At 44.5% G+C, this 18527-nt stretch overlaps 1 protein-coding gene across 1 annotated transcript in view; it reads left to right on the forward strand.

The window, feature by feature from the left end:
• Positions 1-18527, forward strand: part of ELAPOR2 (endosome-lysosome associated apoptosis and autophagy regulator family member 2) — a 101883-nt gene that overhangs the window by 62036 nt on the left and 21320 nt on the right. Inside the window, exons 3-11 of the mRNA XM_075026779.1 lie at positions 4669-4864; positions 5491-5638; positions 8469-8555; positions 10961-11066; positions 11710-11862; positions 12953-13041; positions 16367-16547; positions 17300-17428; positions 18392-18482. Of these exons, the coding sequence (XP_074882880.1) occupies positions 4669-4864; positions 5491-5638; positions 8469-8555; positions 10961-11066; positions 11710-11862; positions 12953-13041; positions 16367-16547; positions 17300-17428; positions 18392-18482 (1180 nt within the window). The remainder of the gene's footprint in view (positions 1-4668; positions 4865-5490; positions 5639-8468; positions 8556-10960; positions 11067-11709; positions 11863-12952; positions 13042-16366; positions 16548-17299; positions 17429-18391; positions 18483-18527) is intronic.

Below are 18527 nucleotides of genomic sequence, written 5' to 3' on the forward strand. Positions count from 1 at the left end.
ATTTGAATTTGTCTGGGTTCAGCTTCCAGGAGGTAAGTCTTCTTATGCAGTTCTCTGCTTGATTAAAGAGTCAAGTGGGATCCTGTGTTTTCTGCCCCTGGAAATGCTTATGCATTAATCAAGTTGACTCTCAATCTTCTTTTGACAAACTAAACAGACTAAGCACTTGAGATCTCTCACTGCAAGACGTTACCCCTAATTTTAAAATCATTTAAAGTCCTTTTGTTTTGCATTGACCTCTTAAAAATGCCAGATAGCAACTATATTCAGTATTAGAACAATCTTCTTGCCTGTAATACACACGTTTCATCCTACCCTACACATGTCTACCTCCACCTCTAAATATATCCGCAGATCTCAGTAGCACCTTTTTTGAATGTTTTGACAGTGGAAGCTCTTGATGAACGGTGAGTCCACTGCAACCCTCAGGCTTGCTGCTCTCCAGGATACATTTCAGCCTTCTGCAGGCAGGGCCAGCACTCCTTGCCTTCAGTGGCTTGTCTTTACCTTTGACTCTGTTAAAACACTGACTTCGAGTGGGCGCAGGCTTTACAACAGTCTCTCACCCGCCAATTTTAATCGTGTTCCTTTTCTGTTTGCCTGCAGATCATTGATAAAAATGTGGAGAGCCATCAGATGCAGTCCTGGGGAAGCAGAACTGCCCCCTCCCTCCCTGCCCAGTGATGGTTTCCCACTGACAGCCCTGTCTGAGATCTGTTACTCAGGCAGTTCTTAATCCATTTAAGATGTGCCTTACTGGTATTGTGTGGTACTACCTTCTTCATCAGAATGACATGCAAAACTAAGTTAACTGTATTAGAAACCCTAAGTCTATTACATCCACTCAGTCACCTTTATCAAGTGACTTGTAATCCTTTTAAAGAATGAAATGAGGTCTGTTTGACAAGACTTATACAATGGTTTTGGTGGGTATTAGTACTATAGCTCTTGTTAATTTTTTATGAAGTGAATCTGGTGTCAGCTTTATTGCATGCATGTATGAATGTGTGTGCCTGCCTGTGGCAGTGTCTGTCTAACAGTACTTTACAGCATCTTTTGTGACTAAGACTGGTCGCTTGTACAAACCACAACTTTTTTTTTCTTCTGTATTTATTTTAAGAAAGCTACAGCTGCAAATCACCAATAATTGCATCGGCTTCACTGGAGTTACTGAAGGCATTAGTGTGTTAAGCGCCACAGTATGTCGTGCTGTTCCTAACTGCCTCTGACAACATTCTCGCAGTTTTAAAAATGCCCATGATGGGGCAAGTCATGAAACATTTTAGTGCATTTCACAGTTTTTTTCACAGACAGAAGATCAAATTCAGTCTTCACAATGTGCGTTGCTCTCTGTAAGTTGGTGTGTAGCACCCAAACTGGTATTTGAAAGGTATAACAGGAAAGTTTGCAGTTGAAAGGGAGAGGAACAGTGATGTCCAAACAGGATCAATAGTGTTGATTCTGGAAAAGATTTTCAGAACTGCCTACCTGATTTAGCAGCCTTAGTTCTGTTTTCTGAAACAGGGTAGACATGTAAGGAGTTATTCAACAGAGACATTTTCTCAACAAATTAAGTATTAAATGCTTAAATAAATGGGCTCTGGGGTCAGAGGGAGAAGGCGTTCACAAAGGCTACCTCTGAGCCAGGTGCTGCAGTCATGTCAACCATTTCCGTGAACAAGCGGCCGCTGGTCGGTGCTGGATCTGTGCTCAGCCACGTCTCAGTGCGAAGGAGCAGCCAGAAGCAAGGCGAAGCGCCAGTGCCCTGGGATGGATCATCTGTGCCTGTCCCCCCGCAAGTGCCTCCCAGCCCATTGCAGGGGACATCTGCTCTCCGGGGTCCCTCCGGGCACGGCCACAACCTGCCCGTCTCCAGCTGGGACAGACTCCTGAATTAATGCTGCTTAGATGAAAGAGGGTTTGGCCTGGCTTTTGGTCTTCCCCTCGCTGGAAGAGCAAGTTGTGTGACGCTAGGAGAGGAGACCGTCTTTGTGCTCGTCACACGCCGTGATTCCTCCCCATCCCCCTCCAGCCGCTCCCAACCACCTGGAACGAGACCAGACGATGCATCTGTTCCAATGTTGAGAGTGGTTCCTGTTGCCATTAGCCACGTTCAGCCCCAAATTGAACGAGGCAAGCAGCTGGCATGCTCAGAGCTAGTTTGCTTGCAGACGTATGTGTTTTGACGGGAAATGCGGCTGCCTTTGAAATACGATTCTTAGAAAAGGGTAAAGAAGGTAATTCCCCACCTAAATAAGGAAAAAGGTCATCTCTCTCTTGGAAGGTGAGTGATGGATGGTGGTGTCCTGCGCGGCAGCCTGCCTGATCTCGTATACCCTTTTTTTCTTCTAAAATGATCAGGCTCCAGGGAGTTAAAAGATATTAGTTGGGTTAAAGCAATAATCTCTGCTCAACCTCACTGCAATTGAAGAGGAGGCTCTGCTGCCTTCTGTGTCTTCATTATGGCAGTGAATCGCCCGCAGTTGCTGACTCCTTATTCGAAATTCACAAATCTGGAACATGGTTAAGCAGCACTCTCCATTTCTTGCTATTTAACGTTCTTAAAAAAAATTATGTTGAAACTGTTAAAGGATTCGAATATATTATGAGAGCTTGCTTTTTTACTTCCCTTCCTGACGGCTTCTCTCTGCAACCTTCAAAAGAAAAAAATAAAGCTGGATTTATTAATAATGCTAAAGCAGTGAGTCAGAACACCTTTACACATGTTCAAGCTGTGGTCTCAGTTCAGACACATAGGGAAGTGCTTGCTACTCTTCTCCGGGTCTCTGAAGAAAGCTGTGTTTCCAACCCCAGCTGCAGGTACATCCTATGGCTTGGGCTGAAGTTGCAGAATTAGTCAGATGGGATGTTAGCTGTACTGCTGTATCATGTGCTACTGCCTACAGAAAACCACTTGCTCCCACTGAGAGTGGATTTTTTTGCCTGTCTGTCAGTCTTTCTCAGAAATCCGTTGCAGCAGAATTTCCTTCTACATACCCACCCCAGCACTCATCCCTGCTAGGCTCCTGCCCACTTTCCTTTTTGGTCCACCACCAGTGAGTGACGGGGTTAGAAAAACAGTTTTGTTGATTTGAAGTCCACTGGTTCAAATTCAGAGTATGCTGATATGACCAAGAGGGAAAAATGACACTTTGGCAGATCTTTCCATTGAAATGGACATTTTATCTGCATCCCAGTGCTGCCCATCAAGGGACAATTACATAGAGAAATGCTGCAGGATCTGGCACAGAAATTGAAGTCAGAACTGCAGTTGGAGTCTTTATCAAAGAACTCACAGTCAAACAAGTTTTTCTGCAGTTAGATAAACATTGCACAACTATAAAAGTGCATATGCTGGGACTTCAACAGGCATAAGTTGTTTTGGGCCAGTTTCACCACTTTGGCTAGCAGTCTGGTCTTGTCCTACAGTTTCTCAGACTAGTGAATTTATGTCTCTCAAAGTGAGTGTATGAAATATCTGTCACTGCACAACGTGGCACGTGTGAAACAGTAAAAAATCCCACCATTTCTTGGGGTGCGAGTTGTGTTCATTGCTCTGAATCCTGCTTTGGCTAGACTGGCACAGTTAATTTTAAAAATCTGCAAGCAACATAGGAAATACTATGTTCTGCAGCAAGCACTCATCTTTTTTCCATCCAGGGTGTTCAGTCTCAGAGAGGACATGGTACAGCATGGGGCTGGGGAAAACGGGATGGTCTGCTGTTGAAATGAGCATTCAGGCAGGAGTTATGATTCCCAGCACAGACACGGGGCTCTGTGGCCATACAGGGCTTCAGCTGCTGTCCAGGTTTCCTCTATATAATGTGAATATTCTTCCCTTAGCAGATAGAGATGTGATCAGACTGGAACAAGGGACATATAGTTACTTGGAGTGAGTAATTTTAGAGACATCAGTAAAAAAAGCACTTTGTGAACATTCCTTCTAAATTATACTTCCCCTAGTTACATACGTTTAAGTACTGTCTTTTGTGTGCTGGCAACCAGTGTTTATTTTCTCGGCATGCTAATATCACCCCTGTCAAAGATCCTCATTTACAAGACCCAGACCCCCTTTTCCAAGACCACGTGGTTTATCAGGCAAGATGTTCAAGGCTTTGAGGCAGCCTGTGTGAGGAGAAATGTGGAGAAACCCTTGGATTAGGTCTGCAACTCTCGGCCAAGGTTTGTAGTGTTATATTACCATCAGCGTGCTGCTGTACACTCTTTTTAGCTACCGTACAGGTAGGTGAGTCAAGTCTGCTCTGGCTCTCAGGTGCTGGGGATTTTAATTGAGAGTGTTACAGATGGGTGAGGAGAACTGTATTACAAGTCCTTATTTTCACAAATTGCTTTTGGACACAAGTCTATGGGTAGAGATTTTGTTTCTAAAAATCTTGTTTTGCCAACGGAGACAAGCTGCAAAGCAGGAGCCGTCATTTGAGATTTGGTTTCAGTACTGCCACATCAGTGAAAAAATAGGCACTGGTGAACATTTCAGTTTCGCAGCCAATGTTGGTAGTTCAGCTGATGTGTTCCTGGGACTGGGGCATTCCTGTTTGGTTCCCTTTAGCAGGAGTTCATTCTTAATTAATTGGGCACCAAAAAACTAATGGAAATTATTTGGGATTAATTTCTCCATTAATACATTGGAAACGATTGTCTCCCCAGCTTTCTCCTGTGCCTCTGGTGAGTACCTGGAGATGAAGAACCAGGTGTGCAGCAAATGTGCGGAGGGGACCTACTCGCTGGGCAGTGGGATTAAGTTTGACGAGTGGGATGAGCTGCCAGCGGGATTCTCCAACGTGGCAACTTTCATGGACACGGCGGTTGGTTCAACTGAGAATAAAGCTGACAGCTGCAACAAGTAAGAAGTTCTGTCTGCATCTGGGTTACGCAGCCATTGGTAAACCTGAGACAGCTCAGCAGCACAAAGGCAGCTTAATGACTTATCTAAGCTCTCCAGAGGGTAACAAGCCCTACTAATGGCAAACAAGAATGGCTGGGAAGTGAAATTTTGTAGCCATCTCTTTGCTGTTGTCAGGGTCTCCTTGGGCTCATCAGCAGCTAGTGAGTCTAAGACTAGTCTGGACCTGCTCTTATTTGTAACTGAAAAGCTCCAGGGTCATGGTGTAGTAAATGTGGCTAAAAGGTACTTCCACAGCCTATTTAGAGAGCCATGGTGGTTGCAAAAGGCTGTTGCTGAGTATAGTTGAAAGTATATTGAACCTATGGATAATAAACCTTTCCCGTGTAGGCTGGGTCCTAAATTTCTAATGCCATATCCTTTCCCATGCATGATTATACTGAAAAGTATTACATTTACACGGAAAATAAATGGGAATCTAGTAATAAAGTTAGAAATTCACTGCAGTTAGCTATTGTGGGATTCTAGGTCCTTTATTAAGCAATGTGTTTTTGTATAGTAGTGTAAGAAAAGTCTCCTCAGTGTCTGTGATTTCAGCTGAGGCTTGTTTTGTTTATGTTCATCAGCTCTTCGTGGACACCTCGAGGGAATTACATAGAGTCGAACAGGGATGATTGTACAGTTTCTCTCATCTATGCTGTGCACCTGAAGAAATCTGGTTCTGTCTTCTTCGAATACCAGTATATTGACAACAACATCTTCTTTGAATTTTTTGTAAGGCCTTTTTTATGGTGAATCCAACCTTATATTGTAAGAATTCAATGCAGATAAAGAGCATCAGAAACAGCTTTTTCCTCCCTTTACACTCCCCATATGTCCATAGTTTGTTATTGCTGAACAAGATAAAAAAAAATCTTCTTCTCTTTCTGTCACTTGTGCTGCCTTTTGGCATTTATTTCAGCTTCAAAACTCAGGCTAAACTGATCCTATCTATCATGCACTGGGATTTTTTCATGGGTCATGACTACCCCTGTTAGTCCAGCCTTTTACGAGACAGTTGTTGGTGGTAGATGCTTCAGTTTGGGGGAGTTTGACTTGAGATGCCTTTGAAGGGACTTGATGTTTAAAAAGACTTCTTCCAAGGTAGGCATCCAGAACCTGATGTGCTCCAGGATATTAGTATGTGGAAACCTTAGCTTTAGTTTTAGGTCAATTGGGGTCATAGCAATTAAGATGAAAAGAAAAGCAGGAGAAGAGACAAAAGGGTGACCCTTAAAAAAACCAAACCAAACAAACAAAAACAAAAGAAAAAGGCAGAAACAACAGTTCTCCAAAGAGATTTAGGAGTAAAAATTCAGATGACTTTCAATAGGAATTAGGCTCTGAGGATGCATCCGCATTGTGAAATGGAGGGGCTGGTGGTCATTAGCTCTGAAATGGGAGCAGCCTGGCTGGGCTTGCACCACACTGTACCCAAATTAATAAAACAATCTGATCAGCAGTGACCAGAATGGGAAAGGCAATCCTGCTCTGCCCGTGAGGATGGACTGGTTGGTGTCCAGGGAGCTGGAGGGTTCCCAGCACCAAGCTCCACTATGTGGTATAGATGCCTCACATCACTGAGATGCTTTGTAAGGTTCCACCAACACCTGCATTGCTTTCCTTGGCACGTTGTACCTGCCATTTGGGACAGAAAAAACCATAATGAGAGGGTAACTCAGAGCAGGAGATGACTGGAAATTTTCAGTCTCCTCTGTTACTGCCTCTGTATCTGTCTGGTGAGCTCTGGTTTTCATCCAAAAAAACACAGCTCATGGTATCTCACAGGAGTGAGAAGTCTTAGCTGGTGTTGGTTAAAGTTTCTTGAAGCTTGGAGAAAAGTATCCTTATCCTTAGTAGAGATGGGAAAGGAAGACAAAAATACCCTCTTGGAGGCACCTGCTTACTGCTACATCAGTGCAATAGATTGCTGTTGCGCTTTGATAACAGACAGTGCAGGCAATATTATTTAGCCAGTTCAGTTTTATATTAGACTATCCTGCCTTCTTCATAGGGAGAAAGCAGCAAATATGTTTTCTGCTGTCAGATGAATGTACCAGGATTATGAATCCTAGCTCCAGTCTCTTGACTGACTGACTGATCTGCTGCAATGGAACAAATATATTGTTTCTCTGAGCACTGGCTTTGAAAATGGCTTTTTGATTATTACTTTTATCCATATCACACTCATTCACCTCCTTAAATTTATCTGTCCCTGTTCAAGAAGCAGTGAGTCGTGCAGTCCTTTATAGAAATGCCCATGTAAATAATTCCTAGTCAGCCTCAGTATTTCAGGGAAACCATATTTAACACTCCTCTAAAAGTCTATTCTTTTTCTCCAGCATGTCTTTGTGCTTAAATATATTTAACAATGACACTTTAGCTCTCGACAGTGGCATTTCAGTGGCAGTGGTTTGCAGATTGCTGGGAAATGGTGACATTTTTGGGCTCTCCAGTTGCAGGTAGCTGTACTGCCTGTCTGAGGGTAAGCAAGGAGATGTCCTCAAACACGGGAAGCAAGAGTGGATGCTTCTTGTTAGATACCCAATGCTTCTGCAACCTGCCCTTCCCAGACTCCTTTTATATATTGAAGCCCTTTATACCTTGTGAGAAGAGAGTATATGTTCTCTCCTTGTTGCAGTTGGGAACTACGGCATGAAGATGCTGTAGGTCAGTTTGCAGAAGATAATTAGGGATCTATTTACCTTCTAGTTAGGTGCTTCTTCTCACCTCTTTTCCTCAGTGCTATTGATCTAGGTGGGAATTAAGTGCACAGATGCTTTAGAGGATGTGGGTTTATGTAATTTATTTCAGACTTGATGTGGAGCAACTTTGAGGAGGGTGCTTGACACCAGGTCTTCTGAAAGTGTTGAACCAGCTTTTCTCCCTGCTGGAATAAGAGCTGATAATTGAACTCGTGCCTCAGAGGGATTTAATACTTCTTCAGAGAAGATAGTTATGAGAAGAAAGAAGTGGACCACTGTGAAGCCATGCACCAAAGCTGAGCTGCGCTAGATCTGGGAGAGGGACAATCAACTTCACACTTCTGCCAGGGCAGACTCTCCATGGCATGTTGCCTCTCCCTCGATAATGTTACTCTCATCCTAGTGAGGTCAGGTGGCAGGGAGCCAAAGACATGGCAGATATTGGCTGCAGAGAAAGCAGTTTGTCTTCTAGCTTTGGCCCATGCACTCCTACCTCCCTTCTGACTTAGAAGCCCATGGATTTGAGAGAACTGGGTCTTGGTGGGCTCAGGAGAAGGAGGAGGCAGCCAAGACAGGATGCTCAGCATCCAAGTCTGACCAGATAGTGACAGGACAAGGCTGAGATCTTCTCCTGCTCTTTTTTTCCCATTGCATCAGAGGTGGTCATTGGAGGCACTGTTAAGCTGCTAGCAGGTTTTGAGAGTTGTTTTTTTTTTTTTTGCCACAAGTAAGGCAGCTGCTGTCCTCAATGTGTAGACAAGAGGAACAAAGCTGAATCTTATCATTCCCAGCCAGCGGTCATTATGCTGACAGAGAGGTGCATCTGATTGTGGTCACTGATCTTATGTTTTTATTCACAGATACAAAATGACCAGTGTAAAGAGATGGAGTCCACAGCAGACAAGTGGGTGAAGCTGACAGACAACGGGGAATGGGGGTCTCATTCTGTAAGTGTGCAAAAAATTCCTTCATGAAACTTTTTTCCATTTATAAATGTCTCTGATTTCCTCTGAGCAGACAGCAAACAAGGGCCAGATCCTGTGTATGCATTTGAAGAAGCACAGTTTTCTTACTACTGAGAGCAAAGCCACTGAGATCTCTAAGAGGCTGATCCCAAAGCAAATGATATAGATGCAAGACTTTGTATTGATTTCCCTGGGCTTTGAATCAAGTGCTTTATGAGGTTAAATAGATTTATGCAAATCTGGATGCCACAGTCACTCTGCATGATTGTAATTGAAATCTTCTACAACAGTTGTTTGCTCATGAGAACACGAGATTATTCCCTGTTGCTCAGCAGAGCGGCAGGAGCGGTGTGTGTTTGTGGAGGCAGGTAGGATGGGCATTTTATTCTCAAGTGTGTGCAGAAGAGCTGGACTGCGCCCAGCTCGTGCTCTGTGGTGACTTACCCGCTTGAAAAGAAATCTCGCAGCACCAAGGTGGCTCCTGCAGCACTGGTGTAAGCATGTCCACGTTGGGAGCAGCAGTCCTTTGGCTGGCCCGTGACCCAGCTGGCTGAGTTTGCCCCGTGCACATACCACGTGTAGCCCAACTCATTAGCTCACGGTGACGCCTGGCTTCCACTATACCATCATACCCTAATTCCCAGAGCCATAACAGCAAAGGCCCAGCATAGGTGACATTATGCCAGAAATAGAAGGCTTTTTATAGGCATAGACAGCAGTCTGGTCTCTGTTTTCCATAGTCTGCTTATCCTCCTGGAGGAGAAACCGTATTCCCGAGCCAGCTCTTGTTGGCAGTGCCTGTTAGCTCAGGAGCGAGCCCCGCGCGAGTCACGTTGGAAGGCAGGAGAAGCTGGGTGAGGAGGGGTGAGTGGCACGGGATGAGGGGTAGGTCCAAGGCCAGGGCATCGACCTGGGTGAGCTGAGAGATGCAGACAGTGTCTGCAAGGGAGACGGTGCCATCTGAGCTCATCATCTGGGATGTGCAAGCATCTCCACTATGAAGGTTGCTTGGATGCCTGGCTGAAATGTAGACACACGAGCTAGGTGAGATGACTATTCTGGCTCTCCTCGAGGCTTTTGTCTGCACTGCAAATCCTGTCGTAGTGGCTTCTCTGAGCCCAGTTTTCCAGTTGGTGCAGCCTCTGCTTTAGCATGCTAGTCCTGCTGTCCCAGAGCTGATGTTGGCTATCTCTACACCACACAACATGATGTTTGGTTCAATAGGGTCCCAGTTCTCCTGTTACCTGCAGTAACCCAGCTCTCCTCTGCCCTCCTGATTAGTAGCTGTTTGGGGAGTGGGGAATACAATACGCTGAATTTCTACTTTGCTGATTTTTTGGACTCTTTTATCCTGGGTGAACAAAAACTGTGGTCCTGCCAGGCCTGTACAGCACTGCTATAAATCTCATCAGCCTGGACGGTTATGCACGTAGAGTTTATCCCTCTTCTTGTGTGAAAATATAGCACCTTCAGACCAGTATCACTGTGTTGGCAGTAGGCATCTTGTACCGGGCTAGTAGATACGGTACAGCTTTGCAGGCCAGGCAGAGTCTTGGTAAACCTGCTGCTTTTAGTGAGTAGAGTGATGCTGTAGTTATGCAGGTGAGTTGAAGGCAGCAAGCACCAACACTGCTGCTGAAAGAAGTGGTCCTGCCTTTCTCCTGCCCCTTATCCCAGCCATGGTGCCACCAACCCACCACCCCTCCTGTGCCAGCACAGGGGTTGTGCAGCTGCTTGCTGAACCATGCCATGAAGACGAGTAGGTCAAGGCAGTTGGAAACCAGTTTTTTTTCTGCATCTCATCTGCTGTTCAGGGTCAGAAATGAGCAGGAGGGATGGGACTGCTGCTGGGGACATTCATGGTTTGCTCCTGGCTTGCTGATCATGATGCTGTAGTGTTAGATGCAGGCAGAGCTTGATTTTTAAAGCCTATACACAAAACTCACTTGTGAGCTTGGATTTTTGAACTCTAGGGCATGTTGGGTTTCTTTATAAAAGTGTATCTCAGCGCTTTAAAAACAAACTGAATGACTGTATTGATATTGACTATATCTGATAGAGATAAAAGCTCCTGAGTGCCAGGGCTAGCTGGATAAAGGCAGGAACAGCTTTTTCCCAGTTCTGCTTACAACAAGGTCATAAAGAGCTCTTGGTGTTTTACCATAAAACTGGAGTGTTGAGAAGCTTTTTTATAAAGCACTCTTTGGCATGCCTTAGAGATGTCTCTACAGCATCTGCCTAGCTGTCTCCCCATTACTTCTTGACTCACTAAGCAGCTTAGGAAAAGCCAGGATTGCTGCTAGGATGCAAGAAATCTGAGTAACGGAAGAAATAAAACAATTTCTTGGTGAGGAGATGTCTGCTGACTGTCACGTGTGTTGTTGCAGGTAACTCTGAAATCAGGTAGCAACATATTATACTGGAGAACAACAGGGATTCTCATGGGGTCCAAGGTAGTAAAACCAGTTCTGGTGAAAAACATCACAATTGAAGGTAAGTGGTATTTACCTTTTAGGCCTTATCTCACTCTTTTGTCACAGTGTTTGCCAACTGCCATTTATACTGGTGTGCCTACAGCACCGAAGTGGCTTTTTTAGCCCCTTTGTCCCCGTCTCCTTCTCTAAAGTGTGGAAAGAGAACAGCAAAACTTCACACTGTCAGGGAAAGGCCGAAAAATTAATTTAGCTGGTAAATGATGCCATCTACTGGAGAACACTGGCTTAGCAAATAGAGGAAAAGGAATAAACAGGTTTTCTTTAATGTAGTAGAGAAAGACCATGCTTATTGGTAAGCTTCTCAACAGTGATAAATGGATATATAGAGCATAACAGTGACAGTTAAATTACTACTTAAATTATTGAATTAATCTGGGATTGCTCTTTTGGTTCTGTTCTAAGTGTAATCAAACTTGGAGTGTCATGTAAGGTTCTTACAAGGGTCAACCTTGCACTGAGGAGCAGAGATTAAAGACCCAAATTATGAATCAGCAAAGCCGGTGTCCAAAGTGAGTGGTGAAAGTCTGTGATTTTTAAGCTGTGTTATGCAGCTGGCTTGCTTTTCCCCATAAGCAGGTAGGCAGTAGTGATGGAGCATACCTCTCTGTACTCCAATACTTTACCTGTAATTTATCTTACAGGAGTTGCATATACATCTGAATGCTTCGCATGCAAGCCTGGTACTTTCAGTGACAAACCAGGTTCATCTGGCTGCCAGGTGTGTCCAAGAAATACTTATTCTGAGAAAGGAGCTAAAGAGTGCACCAAGTGTAAAGAAGAAATGTATTATGCAGGTACATCAATCAAACGGGTTAAGCAAAACCAGGGGAGTCTGAGTACGTAAGGTCATAAGCTGTTTCTGTGTGCAAATGTGAGAATGGTTTTATCCAACAATGAAGTTTAGTCTCCAGTTGATATGCGAAGGGAAAATGAAGATGGGTCTTCCCAAAAGCTGCAAAGGGCACATATATACGTAGTGGGCCACAGTCAATCTTGGCTAAGGTCATCTATGCTAACATGAAGGGATGGACATCTTTATGACCTCAAAGGGTACAGGTCTTCTGAAGGATAATAATAGTCGTGCTGTGCCCTCTCGTGGTAATTTTTGTTATCAGTTGGCAATGACCTGAATTGGCTTCATCACTGCCTTCAGACTTATGTTTTGAGGAATCTACTTTGCAGATCCTCTCCCAGCCTGTCCCTGCCTCCTGGGTGGTTGGAAGATGTGGTGATCTAGTTGCAAACCCTAGTCCCCAAAGTGCTCTGCATTGCCAGCTGTGGTTAGCTGGTGATCATCAAATAACACAGGCACAATCCATTCTTCATGGTTGAAATGTCTTCGGTTTTCTTTGTTGTAGTTGTTTTAGAAGAAAGTTTTTGAAGAATCAGTTACCGACCATAGCACCTGCTATCACAGATTATGGCAAATGCTTGGGAACTTGTGCCTGTGCTCATGATGGGAATGGAAATTTTGAAAAAATATCTGGGGAGAGGAAAAATTGGGCCAGTGTTGTAAGGAAGTTTCTAATGGGTTAGGGTGTTTTTGTTCCTTATCAAGTGAGAATGTATTTCCATGCTTGGCAAACTACACAAATTACTGCTTGAAGGTGAAGGGGTGGGGTGAGTGTTTGGGTGACTCCAAACTTTGGTTATACTGAATCAATGAATTTCAGTGTGACAGTGCAAGCATAGCTGGTAATTCACCTGTGCCCCTGTTTCATTTCAAGAGAAGGTTTATGTAGACTCCATTATGAGTTTGATTTTTCATTCTCATTTAGTATTTTTCTGCTGACTCACTTTAATCTCCAGATTTTAAGCTCCTTATGGTTGTTTCAAGGGACCGTTTGACAGTTTAACATCCTGTTCCTCGTCCTTTCTTTTTAGATGAGGGATCCAGTGCGTGTATAGAGCGTCCTCCATGCACAAACAAAGACTTCTTCCAGATCCATACCCCATGTGATAAGGAAGGAAAAGTAAGTAGAAGGCATGATATTATTTTTAAGCTCATTGAGCTTACTGTGATCTCTTGATTTGAAAACAAGATAGGGTTTCTAGGCATCTCTTTCCCAATTGCTTTCCCAATTTTGTTTCCAGCTTTGAATATCTCTGAGGCTTTGGCCTTGTCCTTTAGCTGCCTTCTCTCCAGCATTTATCCATTTGTAAGAATCTGCCTGTCATGGGTCCGCTTAAGGGATCTGTCACTGTGAAATGCCAAGCTCCTTGCACTTGTGATTAGTATGACTGGGTCCCTGGTGCTACCCCCATGCTCATAAAAAAACAGAGTTGGAGCACAGGGCGAAGTACTGTCCCAGAATAAACCCTACTGTTTAGTTGTTAGCAATCTTTCCTGGCATACTTTTGGCTTGTGACAACTTGCCCTGTCCCACCAATGCCCAGGCATGATTCAGGTGCTACCATGGCACAGGAGCATTGGACACGACCATACCTTCAGGTGGAAGAGTGTTTGGCTACACACGTATGATGTGTGTATCATATCCCTTAGTTTTAGCATTAAAGAAGAGCCCGTGATCTGTTGAAATAATGGTATATACATAGCCTGGGAGTATTCATATGCAGCAGCAGAGCTTAGCTGCTAATAATGTGCTTGCCTCATGGGATGCCTCGAACCACTTGGACTCTCGGTAGATTGTTTCACCCAGATCTTAGATGCACTGGCTCTCTCATAGAGGGACCTGCTGGTGGAGCAGCCTGGCTTTGGAGCTCTCCTGCCCTTTGTCCTAGCAGTCAAGAGGGGACTTTGGTGGGATCTGGAGAAGAAACTCCTATTTACTGCCATATGGAGCCCACAGAGGTGTGGACACATGGTCAGGCCTGTTTTGTCTCTTTTCTTCCCTTTCCCAGCTCTCTTAGATACGGATGGGATGGCAAGTAGTCAAAATCCACAGCACCTGTAGGTTGCTGGCCTAATATTTGCTGGCACAATGGAGTATTTCGGAGTCTCCTGGTCAGCCAGTTCCAAAATGCAGCTGAGGGCTCCTGTGCTTTAATACGAAGCATCAGTGAGTTTAGCCCCAGAGCTGGCAGGCTCTACAACCTGGTCTTGACTCACTGATTCTTGCTCCGTGAACTGCCTGCAATGACTCCAGAAATTAGTGGCAGTGTTCACTGCTACACCCCCAGGTACTGCTTTAATTGCAGCCTCCTGCAGATTACCCTGTCACTGCTCTGTGCAATTCAAGGCTCCCTGGCATTGAATAAGTTCCTACTGTTGATCTTCTTCCTGCCTCCTCAATGGCCTTTCCTTTCACTGATGGCTATCATCAGAATACAAAGTGGGGCTTTCTGCAGACACCCTTCATCTTCCAGTTGCAACAACGACATGTGTCATAGATGCACAGCTGCTGGCTGGGTTTTCAGGACTGCTTTCACCATTTAGTGCTCTGCATCTGTGGAAATGGGTCCAGGTTTGCTATACTCCCCAGCCATCTCTCCACGTGATGCAGCTCAATGAGAGGGCCTGACTCTGCAGCCCACCTTCAGGTGAACAGTGGCTGTAAAGCACCAGCCTAAAGGCCTATTGATCTGTGGCTTACTACAATCAGCCAGGCTTTTCCACTGGACATTAGATTGTCGTCTCCCTCCTGCCGTCCCCACTCGATGTGTAGAAGGGGCCTCAGGAGATTTAGGCAGTTGACTCCTATTGACTTTTCACCTCCCTACTGCTTTAAAAATCCCAGGCTGATCGCTTCAGCCCCAGCCTCACCTGCATGGCTATGGGCACTCTCTGACCCTTTTCTCTCTGCTCACACGCAGTAGGATTGCTGTAGCATGTACAATGTATCTGGGCTCTGGGCAACCACACAGGTACTTTGCCAGCTCCTGAGTCTCTTTATTTTAAATGCTGTGTACCCTGATGCTGCTGAAGCATTGCTGGAGCAATACTCCAGAATATCCTCTAAGTGTTCAGGAGCAGCAAGGACAGGCTGATCCGTAAGGGACAGATGCCACTCTGACAGCAGGGGCAGTCCCAGAGTACCTGAGCAAAGCAGACCCAGCGTCAGCAGCCAGATTCAGCCGAGGTTGCCGGACAAGTCCATAGCGATGAGGCACGACCAATGTCAAGCTGGGATATCGAATCCATGGGTCAGTCAGGATGTGGGTCAACCAGGGTACAGGACCTGGAACAGGCATGGCTGCAACACAGCACAGGCAGGGAGAAAGGGCAAGAGCCTCAGCTTCATTGCAGCTCTCAGGAGCCGGGGCCTGAGCCTGCTTCCAGCTTTTTTCCAAACCGTTTCAAAGATGATCAATACTTCTTGAAGAGCTCTGTGTCATCAGAGGGCTAACCTTGAGCGCAAGCGGCTCAGCGCCCAGGATGGCAGGGGCATGTGCTCAGGGCCCTGGGTCAAATTCATAAGGTGAAATCTCCCCTGCCAAGCTCTGGCTTCAAGGTTCCCTGATTGCACTGCTGGGAATAAAGGGTGGAAGTACCCAGAACTGGAGCTGTGGCTATGTTAAAGTCTTGCCAGTTGGGTTTCTCAGCTCTGGAACTCAACTAATTTTCATCTTGAGATCTTAAACTCTTTCAGGGATAGACCCCAAGTCAGATGAAATCTGAAGCCCAAGTTCATGGGGGTTGCATCTCACCTAAGCCTTTTTCCTTATGACAGAAAACTTGCCTCCACAAAGAGAGGTGATGATGGAGAGGCGATACCATTGTATATGGTAATGCCAAGGACTGACTCATGTTAGTTTTCATAAACTGCTCCTTATGTAATGTGGAGGGACTGGAGAGGGTTTGGGAGAGCTCCTGTGTGGTTTTGGCATTTGCTCAGTAAGTGAAAATGGCCGGAGAGAAACTGAGGACTTTTCAAAGAACAGGCCAGTATGGAGAAAAATTGCAAAATTTGTAGTGTTCTCTGCTAACAGATGCCTTCCCAATAAAGGGACTTTATAACACAGAAGTTATATTTTGGGTTACTATGGTCAAAATGCACAGATTGCTTATGCAGTTGTTAGAATTATTTGTCTGATGTTCCTCAGAAACATTTTCATGGGAAAATTCACTAGATAAATAAGGAAGAACAGTACTAATTGTTTTAAGTTTCACATTTTTGCTTTGCTCTTAAGGTCTGATATCTTGGAATTGCCTGTGAACCCAATCACTTCTGTTTCCCTTCTCTGCCCTTCCCTTTATTGTCCTGGATGTGCAAGGTCTGGTTTTGGCTTAAAACATTGGGACTACCCTAATTTCATTTAGAAGGGGGATCTTGATTGGTGCATCTAGTCCTAAAGCTTCGTAACACACCATGTGAACTCAGTGTCTTCTCCTTCCAGACTCAGATCATGTACAAATGGATTGAACCCAAGATCTGCAGAGAGGATGTCCCCGATGCACTGACCCTACCTCCTTCTGGAGAGAGGAAGGATTGTCCACCTTGCAATCCTGGCTTTTACAACAATGCCTCATCTTCCTGTACTCCTTGCCCACCAGGCACATTTTCGGATGGGACACAGGGTAGGAGTCCACAAAAAAATTGCTTGTGTCCCCAAAAGCAGTTGTCTGCTTGCATGTGACTTAGTTTAGTGACACATCATCATAAGCCAGAGTTCATTTTGCATAAAATACTTATTAAATAACTTTGGAGAGAGGGAGTTGGGTGTCTGTTTTCTCTCTGAAGTCCTTTCTTATCAGGGATTGCTGCTCTAAGTTCACCCACTGTGTTCTGGATGCATTTCTCAACTGATATAAACATCCTGAGGGTTATTTTAAGGATTTTAAGGATTCTGAGAAGGCAATCAGAACTTTTGCAGTCAGTAATTCCCTCTCACCCATTCTCCTGTCCATGCCAAGTTCTTCCCTGTGAAAATCTCATTTTAAGCACTGTCAGATGAGTACCCTGCCAACATTGTCTACCCTAAGCTCTGGCTTGTTGATTCTGAAATGTATTGGCCCAGTGGTCACCTACAGCATTTTATGGGAACTCAGGTTTACCGGTGCGATCAAACCTTCAGCTGAAACCATTAAAAACGAAGTGTGGCTTGGGGGATCAGTGGCGGATTACTTACCACGAGGTTATGATCAGCAGTTTATAAAATGCTGGTCTCGTTTCCACTCTTTGGTCCTGATAAGTCTTTGACTATTTAATTATAAAGAAAGAAATTAATTTCTTTGCTCATTACTTGCACCAGAGAATAAAAAAGTAATACTTATGTTTGAAAATGTGCTTTGGCCATGTGATTTCCTTTTCCTGCCCTCTTGCCCTGTAGAGTGCAAAGCCTGCCCTGCTGGGACTGAACCAGCTCTTGGGTTTGAGTACAAGTGGTGGAACATCCTGCCAGGCAACATGAAGACGTCTTGCTTTAATGTTGGCAACTCAAAATGCGATGGGATGAATGGTGAGCCAACCCCCCTGTGTTGTTATGTGCCGGTCTTTCTCCTGCACTGATCACTGTTGTAATGGAGTACCCATCGAAATGAGTATGCTCTTTGCCGCCTGAGTCACAACACAGTTTCCCCTCTTTTCTTTAATTGCACCAGGCTTGAAATTTCCTGTAGGAAATAATGTCACAATATCATAAAGAAGAAATAAAAAATCTCTTGTATACTGGAAGAGGGCAGGAGCTGAAGCCTATGTGAAGTCCCCTCAATCAAGGACCTATCCCACCATAGACTTTGATGCATCTGAATATCCCCATTGAAAAAAACCACAACTGCTTGACTTCTTTTTAGTTTATCTCCTTTCATGTTTTGTGATAACTATGCCCGTGGAGGTCACACATAATTCCTTTGGAAAACTTAATTAAAGTCTGTGGTTTTGTTCGTTTAGCACTGACAGCTTTGTCTGCACATGTGCTAACATTGCAGCAGAGAGCAGTCACAGCTCACTGGAGAAAATGATCCTGTTTGGGACTTCTCCCACCTCCAGCCTTCTCTGAAAGATTTTCCTCAGCCTGATCCGCCCTGTCAGGCTGGTGTAACTCAAGCTTTGAATTATGTGTGTTGAGCAGAGGGACACTGAAGTATATGCTTAATGTTTAACACATAGATTCATTGATTCATCTGTTTTAAGGCTGGAAGAGATCAGACGGATCATCCCCCTTGAGCTGCACGGCACAGTTCAGGGAATTTCAATTGGTTTGCTGATTTCAAGGTGACATTTGCCTATAAAATCAGCAGTTCATAAAATTACTAAAATTTTTCATTCAAAAGCATTATTTAACTGCTCTATAGTTTATACCAGGTATCTTTACAATGTACTAAAGTACTGAATTGCTTAAACAAGTATGGTAACATAGAAATTTTTTTGCCATATGACCCAGAAACCATCCTTTTTTTTTTTCTTTTTTTGTCCTGTGAAGGTTGGGAGGTGGCTGGTGATCACATCCAGAGTGGGGCAGGAGGCTCTGACAATGACTATCTTATCTTGAACCTGCACATCCCGGGATTTAAGTAAGGAACAGGATTTTTTTTTTCATCTATTTCTCATTTATCTCT

This window comes from Buteo buteo, chromosome 4 (assembly GCF_964188355.1).
Source record: "Buteo buteo chromosome 4, bButBut1.hap1.1, whole genome shotgun sequence".
In the NCBI taxonomy this organism is placed as follows: Eukaryota; Metazoa; Chordata; class Aves; order Accipitriformes; family Accipitridae; genus Buteo; species Buteo buteo.